The 11,092-nt window shown below is 40.3% G+C and overlaps 3 protein-coding genes across 5 annotated transcripts in view; 1 reads left to right on the plus strand and 2 right to left on the minus strand.

The window, feature by feature from the left end:
• The window catches only part of naprt (nicotinate phosphoribosyltransferase), a 12,497-nt gene extending 6,208 nt beyond the window's left edge, over nucleotides 1-6,289 (minus strand). The window contains exons 1-7 of one of the 2 annotated variants that reach the window (XM_014020433.1): nucleotides 5,678-6,289; nucleotides 2,753-2,880; nucleotides 2,602-2,684; nucleotides 2,374-2,504; nucleotides 2,188-2,303; nucleotides 1,217-1,410; nucleotides 987-1,127 (exon numbers count right to left, since the gene is read on the minus strand). In XM_014020433.1, coding sequence (XP_013875887.1) covers nucleotides 987-1,127; nucleotides 1,217-1,410; nucleotides 2,188-2,303; nucleotides 2,374-2,504; nucleotides 2,602-2,684; nucleotides 2,753-2,880; nucleotides 5,678-5,921 — 1,037 coding nt within the window. In that variant the 5' untranslated portion in view covers nucleotides 5,922-6,289. The remainder of the gene's footprint in view (nucleotides 1-986; nucleotides 1,128-1,216; nucleotides 1,411-2,187; nucleotides 2,304-2,373; nucleotides 2,505-2,601; nucleotides 2,685-2,752; nucleotides 2,881-5,677) is intronic. The other variant, XM_014020432.1, reaches the window with a different exon arrangement.
• A 112-nt stretch (nucleotides 6,290-6,401) lies between these two features.
• cunh8orf82 (chromosome unknown C8orf82 homolog) lies at nucleotides 6,402-8,858 on the minus strand (the record flags this gene model as incomplete). The annotated part of the gene is given in 3 exon segments (XM_014020436.1): nucleotides 6,402-8,430; nucleotides 8,575-8,623; nucleotides 8,698-8,858. Coding segments are annotated over 3 exon segments (686 nt in total), but the record flags the coding sequence as incomplete, so codon positions are not given.
• A 22-nt stretch (nucleotides 8,859-8,880) lies between these two features.
• Nucleotides 8,881-11,092, plus strand: part of si:ch211-191a24.4 (MARVEL domain-containing protein 3) — a 9,497-nt gene continuing 7,285 nt past the window's right edge. Inside the window, exons 1-2 of one of the 2 annotated variants that reach the window (XM_014020435.1) lie at nucleotides 8,881-9,283; nucleotides 9,468-9,618. In XM_014020435.1, the coding sequence (XP_013875889.1) occupies nucleotides 9,524-9,618 (95 nt within the window). In that variant the 5' untranslated portion in view covers nucleotides 8,881-9,283; nucleotides 9,468-9,523. Of the gene's footprint in view, nucleotides 9,284-9,465; nucleotides 9,619-11,092 lie in introns of both variants that reach the window. The other variant, XM_014020434.1, reaches the window with a different exon arrangement.

Below are 11,092 nucleotides of genomic sequence, written 5' to 3' on the forward strand. Positions count from 1 at the left end.
TAAATAAAATTAGCTAAACAAAGCACACCGCTAGCCAAAAGTAACAACGTTAAATAAAATTAGCTAAACAAAGCACACCGCTAGCCAAAAGTAACATAACGTTAAATAAAATTAGCTAAACAAAGCAAACCGCTAGCCAGAAATAGCATACCACTAAATAAAAGTAGCTAAACAAAGCAAACTGCTACCCAAAAGAAGCAAAAGGTTAGTTGAAACAAGTATACCTTTAGTATCAAAACTTTTACCAAACTGGTGGCCAAAAGTAACAAAACGCTAACTAAAACTAGCAAAATATAACACAAAGCAAACGGCTAGCCAAAAGAAGCAAGAGGTTAGTTTCAACTAGCAAAGCAATAGTTAAATAAAGCAAACTGATAAACAAAAGCAATAATACACTAGATGAAACAGCTAAATAAAGGTCTAAAATGGTAAATTATCAGCTTAAACCAGAAATCAGCTAGTCAAAAGTAACAAAAGGCTAGCTGATACTGGCAAAATACTAACCAAAAGTGTCAAAACGTTAGTTAAAATATCAAAACGCCGGCTCAATGTAACAATACACTAACTGAAACTAACAAAACACAGGCATAAATGATAAAGTATCAGCTTAAATAGCAAACCGCCAGTCAAAAGTAACAAAATACTACGGTAACTAAAACTAGTTAAACATTAGCTAAATAAAGTAAAACACCAACTGAAAGTAACAAAAAGCTAGTTGAAAAAACAAGACATTAGCTAAAAACAACAAACTGCTAGCCAAAATTAACAATACACTAGCTGAAACTACCAAAATACCAGCTAAAACATGGTAAAACTTTAGCTAAAAATATCAAAATGTTAGTCAAAACCCGAAGTAGTCAAATGCTAATTAAAACTAGCAAACTATTTAGCCAAAAATGCWGACTCATCACCCTGACAATAAGCCTGTCAGGTCAGAGGAGTCGAATCAAAGAGAGGAGACGTGCAGCGCGGCACACCGGACTCACTGCTCGCCGCAGAGTCTGAAGACCCGGCGGACCTCCACGGACTGCCTGCAGAGGTCCCCGCTGTCCAGACGGACCCCCACGGGTCTGTAGCCCAGGTCACACAGCATCAACGCCACGGCGCAGAAGTTCAACAGCCCGCTGCTAAACACAGAGAAACACACCATCAGTCGGCGCTTCAGGAGGACTTCTGTTCTGGTCCAATTAAAAGTCTGGATTCCAGCAGGACTGACCCGCCCACACTGTAGCTGTCAATCACAGGGAGGAAGTTCTGGGGGTAGGCGATGGCGTAAGATGAGAAGGCTGCCAGCTCGCCCTCATGGATCCTGGAGGGCTCAGCTCCCAGGAGCTCACAGACCTGAATCAGCCAGCCTTTGATCACCGACACCACCTGGACCGGGTCGCCGCCGCTCGCCGGCGCCAGGGTCTGAGACGAGCAAACGACAGGATAAACAGCTGAACCACAGCTGAAACCTAAGGATAAACAGCTGAACCAGAGCTGAAACCTAAGGATAAACAGCTAAACCACAGCTGAAACCTATGAATAAACAGCTGAAACCTAAACATGAAGAACTGAGGCTAAAACGAACAAAACTGAACATAAGCTAAAACTAGAAAAACAAATATAAGCTAAAATTAGCAAAAAAGTGCCTAAAAGCTATATTTAGTAAAACTCTACTTAAAAAAGCTAAAAAGACAAAACAGTTGCCGAATGCTAAAATAAAAAAATTGTACCAGAAGCTAAAATTAGCTAAACTGTAGCAAAAAGCAGAAATAATAAAATTGTAGCTATAAGCTACATTTAGAAAAACTTTAGTTAAAAAACTAAAGCAACAAAACAGTAGCTAAATTAACAAACCAGTTACAAAAAGCTAAAATTTGCTAAACTAAAGCTAAACTGAAATTCGCTAAACTATAGCTAAATTCTAAAATTAGCTGAACTGTAGATTAACAACTAAAATTCAAGGATAGCTACAAAATAAAATTGATAGACATTAGCTAAAAGCTAACAATGTAGCCAAACATTATCTAAAAGATAAAATTAAAAAACAGTACCTTCAAAGTTTAATTTAGCAAAACTGAAGCTAAAAAATAAAAATCTGTATATAATAGCTAAAAACCGAACATAGCAAGACAGTAGCTAAAAGCTAAAGAAGGGTAAACTGCAGACACTTTTGAATAAGATCGAGTGGGGGCGTGTTACCTGTGGCCACACCTCCTCCAGGGAGGTGAAGGAGGTGACGTAGGAGTGTGCCATGGTCCCGACCACGGGGATCCCAAACAGGAAGCCGGCCTGAACGTTGCTGGTCAGATCGAACCCTGGAAGATGGAGAAATGAGCAAACGATGGACCCAGGAGCACAAACCGCCCACATACACACGGCGCTCACCTCCGATGTGTGTGTATCTGGAGGCGGTCAGGCCTCCGTCTGGTCCCTGCGCCCGGCGGAGCCCCATCTCCAGCAGCTTCCTGTCCGGTCCGGCTGCCAGGCGGAACCGAGCTGCGTTACTGCAGACCAGGCTGAGGACACAGATTAACGTTATCCACAAATTCACAATAAATAAAAATATTTCAAATATTACAAACTCCATCGGTCTCATCTTTTCCAGGTTGTTACCTGGCATAGTTGACCAGACAGAGTAAACTGGTCTCCAGCAGCTGAACCACGGCCAGCGGACCCTCCACCTCCATCAGAGGCACCTGCGGGTGTTACACGCCTGTCACTTCCTGTCACACACCCCCCGCACTTCCTGTAACAGCTGACTTACCCTGGCGAACGCCACCGAGCCCTCGGGGACGGAGCGCAGCGTCACGGCCGAGCAGTCCAGGTCCAGCAGGTACTGGAAGAAGGCGGGGTCTGTGGTGGCGGGCAGGACGGAGCGCAGGAACTCCACGTCTGGACCCACAAACACACGGCAGGCTCAGAAAACAGCCGAAGAAACACGTCAGATTATCTAATCCAAAGTACTTTAATACACAGTACTCTGCAGTACTCTACAAGTAGTACTGCTTTCTGGAATTCCTGCAGGATAATCTGTCAGTAAACGTTTCTGTTTCCTCCTGTGAGCCTCTTAATCTGAGCAGAACCTCGTGCTCCAGCTGAGGCTGGGGTCAAAGGTCAAAGYTAACTGCACATCAACACTGACCTGCTAACTAAAGTTAGCAACAAGCTAGTTAAAACTTAAGAGAGAAAAGTATGGAAGCCTAATAAGCAGCAAAATACTACTTCAAACAAGCAAAACATTAGCTAATAGATAGAGCTRGCAATAAAAGGCTAGCTAAAGGATTAGCTGAAAAATTTAACAGGCTAGCTAAGAGCTAAAAACATAAAAAGGTGAGCTAACAGGTAAAAGTAGTGAAAGACTAGGTAAGAGCTCAAAGAACGAGGTTGGACAAAAGCAGAAAAATGCTAGCTCAAACTAGCAAAAGTTTAAATTTGCACAAGGCTAGCTAAAAGCTAAATGTAAGAAAAGACTAATTCAAATAAAAAAGCAAACAGAAAGCTAAAAGTAACAAAAGTATCGCACAAGTTGCTGAAAGCTACATGCAAAAAGCCAGCAAAAAGCTATGTAAGAAATATGTAAAAGCTACAAGAAAAAAAAAAGCTAAAGGCAGAAAAGTGTCAGCTAAAACAAGCAAAACACTGAATAAATGCCCAAACTACAAAAAGGCTAGCTGAAAGTTACATGTAGCTAAAGACTACCACTTAAAGTAGACTAGCGCTTAAAGTAGTTAAGGGCTAAAAATAAGAAAAATAAGAAACTGCTAGCTAAAAGCAGAAAAATGTTAGCTGAAAGCCAAAAGTAGCAAAAGAGTAGATAAATATAGTAAAAGGCTACCTGAAAACTAAAAGCCTAGCTAAGAATTAAAAGTAGCAGGAGGTAAAAGCTAAAAATAAACTAAAAAGTAAAAAAATAAAAAAGCTAAAAGTAGAAAAGTGTTAGCTAAAACTAGCAAAACATTGGCTCAAAGCAAAACATAGCAAGAGGCTAGTTGAAAGCTACGTGTAGCCACTTAAAAGCACTTAAAAGTAGCTAAGGGCTACGTGAAAGCTAAAAATAAGGAACCGTACTAAGCAGTGTTTGCCAAAAATAACAAAACACTGGCTGAAAGCAAACATTAGCAAAAGGCTATCAGAGAGCTAAATGTAGCAAAAACCTACATGGCACTTAAAATAGCCAAAGGCTAGGTAAATGTTAAAATTAAGAAACTGCTAGCTAAAAGCAGAAAAGTCTTAGTTAAAACTAGCAAAACATTGGCTGAAAGCCAAAAGTGGCAAAAGACTAACTAAAGGCTACATTTAGCAAAATGGTAGTAAATGGCTAGATGAAAGCTAAAGGGCTAGTTTTGAATTAAAAGTAGCAGAAGGATAGGTAAAAACTAAATATAAACTGCTAGCTAAAYGCAGAAAAGTCTTAGCTAAAAGTAGCATAACACTGGCTGAAAGCCAAAAATAGCAAAAGACCAGCTGAAAGCTAGATTAGCAAAATAGTAGATAAATATAGTAAATGGCTAGCTGAAAGCTAAAAGGCTAAGTTAGAATTAAAAGTAGCAGAAGGCTATGTAAAAGCTAAATATAGACTGTTAGCTAAAAGCAGGAGTGTTCACTAAAATAACCAAAACATTGGATGAAAGAGAAAAAGTAGCTAAATGCTAGCTGACAGCTAAATTTAGCAAAATGGTAGATAAATATAGTAAATGGCTAGCTGAAAGCTAAAAGGCTAGGTTAGAATTAAAAGTAGCAGAAGGCTAGGTAAAAGCTAAATCTAGATTGCTAGAGAAAAACAGAAAAGTGTTTACTAAAATAACCAAAACATTGGYTGAAAGCCAAAAGTAGCTAAATGCTAGCTGACAGCTAAATGTAGCAAAAGGGTAGATAAATATAGTAAATGGCTAGCTGAAAGCTAAAAGGCTAGGTTAGAGTTAAAAGCAGCAGAAGGCTATGTAAAAGCTAAATATAGACTGTTAGCTAAAAGCAGACGGTGTTCACTAAAATAACCAAAACATTGGCTGAAATCCAAAAGTGGCAGAAGACTATAAGTTATGTTTGCTATATTTAGCAAAATGGTAGTAAATGGCTAGATGAAAGCTAGAAGGGTAGGTTAGAGTTAAAAGCAGCAGAAGGCTTTAGTTAAATCTAGCGTACCATTGGCTGAAAGACAAAAATAGCAAAAGACTAGCTGAAAGCTAAATTTAGCAAAAAAGTAGATATATTAAATGGCTAGCTGAAAGCTAAAAGGCTAGGTTAGAATTAAAAGTAGCAGAAGGCTAGGTAAAAGGTAAATATAGACTGTTAGCTAAAAGCAGAAAAGTGTTTACTAAAATAACCAAAACTTTGGCTGAAAGCCAAAAGTAGCTAAATGCTAGCTGACAGCTAAATGTAGCAAAATGGTAGATAAATATAGTAAACGGCTAGCTGAAAGCAAAAGGTATAGCTTAGAATTAAAAATAGCGAAATGCTTGGTAAAAGCTAACAATAATAAACRGTTAGCTAATAGCAGCTAGCAACATGCTAGCTGAAAGGTCAAAGGTAAAAGGTCAAAGTTCGGTTGAATCCTGCAGCTGGATCAGCTCCTCTGCGGATCTTCCTCTTTTCTCGCCGCCGGTTTAAAGCGTGAAGGAGGTACACCTGGTTCCGGTACCGGCCCGGTRGTTTTACCGTGGTTGGTGTCAGAACACTGGCCGAACCTCACCCTGGTCCGTGAAGCGGAAGCCGCGCAGGAACAGCAGACAGTCCTGGAGTCCCGCGAACAGCGAGAAGCCGCCGCCGAACGGGTTGTCCCTGAAGAAGAGCTCGAACACGGCCGGTTCCTGGTTCCGACCGGCCCGCCAGTACGCGTAGGCCATGGTGAACTGGTACAGGTCGGTGAGCAGCGGAGGGACCCGGTCCCGGACCGAACGCTCCGTGGTCCCGGTGGTTCTGCCGGGGGCTGCCATGTTGGTCCAAGGCTCTGTGGTTCCTGCAGTTCCCTGAAGCTCCACTGAGTCCTGAGCCCGGGACTCGGGACCAGTCCAGATCTTATAGGCTGATCCGTGTCCTGTGATCCGTTTGGACCAAAGAACAGTCTGTTTTGGTAATTTGTTTAAAAAAAAAGAAAATCTATTTCAGAGCTTTTCAACTGGCGGCCTGCAGGCCACATATGGCCTCCATTTTTTTTTTTTGCATTTTCCCCCCATTTAATATAAAATAAATGCAAATCAGTTTTAAATGCATGATTCAAAGCAGTAAAATTAAAAGGTAAGATGATTTTTTTTTTTTACATAATTAAGTTTTCCCATCAACGTACTTAATTTTACCTGATCCAGACACGCCTGGTTATTAAAGGATGGAAAAAAACAAAACAGAACAGAAATAAATCACTTGATAAAACAAAAACAGTTGTGTCCGCTCGTCTTTTGTGGGTCAATAGTTCATAATCTGATCTGGACCCAATGGGTCTGAAACACCTTTATTGACAGTTTCCAGTGAGAACATGGAGCCTGAACCACTTCGAGTGGTTCTGTGAACAGATTGTGGGTCTGGTTGGGTCTCCTGCTGCTAAATAGCTCCTAAAGCACAGCCGAACCTTTAGCCACAACCTGGACCAGCATGGGTCAGGGAAGTGGCTCATCTGGGGTCAAACCTGCAGAACGTAGCTACACCTAGTCAAAAATAAAATTTATTAAACAAATTTACATTTATCTTTACACATTCGAACCAAACTTTGAGTGGTTTTGCYTAAACAGCTACAATCTTTAACCAGATCAGGATCTTCCTCTTATTAATATTTACATTTTAAAGCATTCGTTATAAGTAATTTTTCCCCAGTCTCCTTCAGTGGTGGGCACAGCAAACCAAAATGTTCGCTCCACTACTGTACGTGCAAAAAAACAAACAAAAAAAGTAGCGGAAGCAAATGATACGYAACATTTAAGGATGCTAACACTAACAGCTAATCRCTAAATGCTGATATGAATGTCAATCATCTTAGCGGAAGCTAATGCTAACATAAAATTTAAGTTAACACTAACTGCTACAATGACTCGTGCACTCATCCATCTTAGCCGAAGCTAAACAGCTTTAGCAACTAAAAAACAGAGGAAGCTAACAGCTAATCGCTAACTGCTGATATGAATGTCAMTCGTCTTAGCGGAAGCTAATGCTAACAAAAATTAAGTTAACACTAACTACTAAGATTACTCGCACACATCCATTTTAGCTGAAGCTAAACAGCTTTAAAAACTAAAACACAGGAAGCTAAAACAGCTAACGTGTTAACTGGTGAGACAAATGTCAATCATCTTAGCAGAAGCTAATGCTAACAGCTAATGGTTAACTGTTCAGAAGTCTGTAAATCAACAGCTAATTGCTAAGTTGACCTTAGCATAAGCTAAACAGCTTTATAACTAAAATCTGAAGAAGCTAACAGCTAATTGATAACCTTTAATCATTCTAACGAAGGCTAATGCTAAACAGCTAAAAATAGAGGAAGTTATTAGCAGGTATTTGCTTACTGTTAAGAAGACTGTCGCTAAAACCATCTTRGCAAAAGCTAATGAGAAATAGCTTAACAACTAAAAATTAGTGGAAGCTAACACCAACAGCTAAATGCTAAGATGTCTAAGTTATTTTAGAAGCTAATGCAAAACAGATGAACAAATTAAAGTTAGCAGACGCTAACAGCTAACTGCTAAAACGATTCAGAGCTGAAGACTGGTGGGACTGAGAAACCTGCTGATGTTAGCTTGTTAGTTAGCTGTTAGCGGAATTAAAGTTGGCAAAACCCAACTTAACGGAAGCTAATTGTGCCGCTAACATTTTTTAAAGTGAGAAAGCGAATAGTTATCCTGTTAGCCGTTAGCGGAACAAAATAGTGACTTTTCACATCGTTGTGGATTTATTATTATTAAAGAAATATTTTCAGCGTCTCTCCAATGCAAAATAAATAGTTTTAGTTACAAAGTTATTGGTTTTGGCGTCTGTTTTGCTTTCATATTTCGGAGGTTTTATGCCCGCCCTCTTCCGCGGTGGGGAAGCATCGAGCCAGCTCATTGGTCAGCGCGAGTGTCTCTCCTCTCCAGAGGAAATGAGTCGGCTGTCCCGATTGGCCGCTCTCCGGCGGGTAGACGAAGAACGGACTGAGCTCGATGGCCAGAGCCGACCTGACCAGTCCGATGCCCCCCGAGCCCCCCGGGCCGGGGTGATAGACCCGCCCGCTGACGGGATGCATGAACAGCGCCTCCGGTCGGAAAGGCGTGGCGAGCGCCTCGGCGCCGCCGCAGTACGACAGCACTTCCTGTCCCCCGGCGGCGCCCTCCAGCAGGTGGGTGAAGACCACAGGTGTGTCGTCGCAGCGCAGGAAGTTCCTCTCCCTGCCGCACGGAGACAGGAAGGGGAAGTCCTCCTCGTAACGCCCGCTCTGATTGGACCGCAGGCGGCTGAAGAAGAAAACCAGGAAGTGTTTGTCTGAAAAAAAAAAAAAAAACAATTTTAACATAATAATTGAGCTTAAATAAATGTGTTTTATCATTTGAACCTGTGATTTTATTGTTTATCGTGGCTCTAAACTGTCTCAGCRGTTTGTTTATTGAGCAGAAATAAACATGTTACCTTTGAAGCAGGTGACAAAGTTTTTCACTTTAGTGTCATCGAGGAAAAGCTGCAGAAACATCACAAAGACGAGTTAGCGCGTGAAAAACACGCGATACGTGCACGTATATTTAAACCCCTCACCTGCCCTTGATGGTCCAGATAGTAGAAGTACTCCCGGATCCGAGGCTCGGGGCTCTGGCCCTGGGTGTAGGTGGCGGCGGTTCTCGGAGAGGCGTGCCCGGCGCGGAAGCAGCGCAGCGCGGCCAGAGCTCTGCAGGTTGTCGCGGCGGTCCGGGGGACGAACAACATGACCGGGAAATGTTTAAATGTTCTGAACTAAGAGAACAAACGTTTAGTTAATAAAATAATGTGAAATTATTTAGAGAGGGTCATAGAGCTGAGGTTTTTAGCCGCATTTTGTTTGTTTACAGAAGCGAAGCAGCGACCCGGAAGTGCTTGGATCTTGTTCCGGTTGCGCCCCCTGCTGGACAGGAAGCTCCATAACACAAAATACAATAATAAATCGTGTGGTTTCAATCGTGAGCACGTCATTGGTTTTACCTGAGCAGGTGTCTCTTCCGCCTCCTGTTACAGGTAGGGTGGAGCTGCTTGTTTTTACCTGGACACACAGGATGGAGGTTTAAGGATTAAAAAGGACTTTAAAGACGGACTTTAGACTTTAAACTGCAACCATCGATCTGATCAGACTTCAAGAAATTAAGGTAACTTTTGTTTGCTAACTTTGCGTAACAAGCGTGTTGTGTTTGGTTAATTTACGTTCCTGCGTCGAAACGTATTTTACGTAAAAAGTTTTTTTCTTTGCGTAAACTGTTTTTGAGATTGCCAATCTGCGTTTTTTTCTCCTGTTCTTAAAGATAAAAACACTTTAAATGTTTTTGTTTTAAACAGGTGAGCGGGTTTCATGTGGTTCAAAAGGTGGTTTCGGTGACACTTTCGGTCAGCAGGTATGAGTCAACCGGCCCGTTCGAACCGGGGACACCGGGAGAGGAACGGAGGGCAGCGGCCGCCGACCCGCGACGACAGGCGGACTCGTCCCGACAGGTGAGTCCGGTGTTCCGAACCACATCCGGTCACTGAGCTACAGGTGAGTCCGGTGTTCCGAACCACATCCGGTCACTGACCGACAGGTTCAATCAGGACTGAGCAGGTAAATGTTAGGTTTTTAGTGTCCTGCTGTTCATTTAATTATAATTAGTTCAAGTTTATTTCAAACATGTAAAATAATTGGAAAACTAATTAAACATAAACCCAGAGCTGGATAATAACTATTTACTTTGTTTCAGTACTTAAGTCATTTTCTTGAGAATTTGTAATTTTACCAAGTATTTTTTTAAATCATGACTTTTACTTTTATTTCATTACTTTAAAAACCTACAAATGATACTTTTACTTCTTTACTGTAAAGTTTAACACCTGGTTAATTGTTATAAATTAAATCTGTCTGAACTCATCATGAAAGGAGTTATGTGCTCTAAAAACATTTAGTGTTGAATTTAATCAACTAAATCATGTCTGTTATTTCCACTAAACCCAGAAGAGTAAATTTGAGACAGTAAATATATATTTAATTTTAAAGAAATTGACCAGTTTAATCAACTTGGTTTTGTGGAGCCAGTTTGGTTCAGTAAATTTAACAGTTTGTTAGAGAGTGAGGAAAACTACTTTTACTTCTACTTTCCCAATAAGTTTTATGACTTTTACTTAAGTAATTTTCTCATCAGTGACATTTATTTTTACCAAAGTCATTTTCTGTTAAGGTATTTTTACTTTTACTTAGTTATTTTTAACTACTTTATAGAGCTCTGTATAAAACCTTGTCCAAAGTTTACTAAAAGTAATAAATTTCTTCTGTTTCCTTGATTTAAATCACTAAAAAGTTAATACCAAAACAATCAGTTCACCTACGAAATTATGTAACAAATAATAATATTCAGTAATTTCCACAGACACTGAGCTCAAATTTGGTGTGGTAGTAGCTGGAAGTCATCCAACATATTTATCAAATCCTTCTGTTAGCAAAATATCTTACCAACCACTGGTCAGTTTAACAAAAGTCAGGAAATAACACAGAGATGAGCATCTACAACCATTAACATAGATGAGTCAATAAATAAATAGGTAGTTAGGTAGAACAATAAGTAGGTAAATATGTAGTTAAATAAATAGGTAGGTAAGTAAAAAAACAGCAAGTAGGTAGTTGGTAAGGCAAGTAAAATGATAAGAAGCTAAGTAAAACAGTTAGGTAAATAGATTGGTGGGTAAATAGGTAGTAAAGTAGTAAGGTAGGTAAGTACAAAGATAAGTAGGTAAGTAAATAGGTAGTACAGTAGGTAGGTAAGTAAATAGGTAGTACAGTAGGTAGTAAGGTAGGTAAGTAAATAGGTAGTACAGTAGGTAGTTTGTAAGGTAGGTAAGTACAAAGATAAGTAGGTAAGTAAATAGGTAGTACAGTAGGTAGTAAGGTAGGTAAGTAAATAGGTAGTACAGTAGGTAGTTTGTAAGGTAGGTAAGTACA

This window comes from Austrofundulus limnaeus, unplaced genomic scaffold (genome assembly GCF_001266775.1).
Source record: "Austrofundulus limnaeus strain Quisiro unplaced genomic scaffold, Austrofundulus_limnaeus-1.0 Scaffold252, whole genome shotgun sequence".
In the NCBI taxonomy this organism is placed as follows: Eukaryota; Metazoa; Chordata; class Actinopteri; order Cyprinodontiformes; family Rivulidae; genus Austrofundulus; species Austrofundulus limnaeus.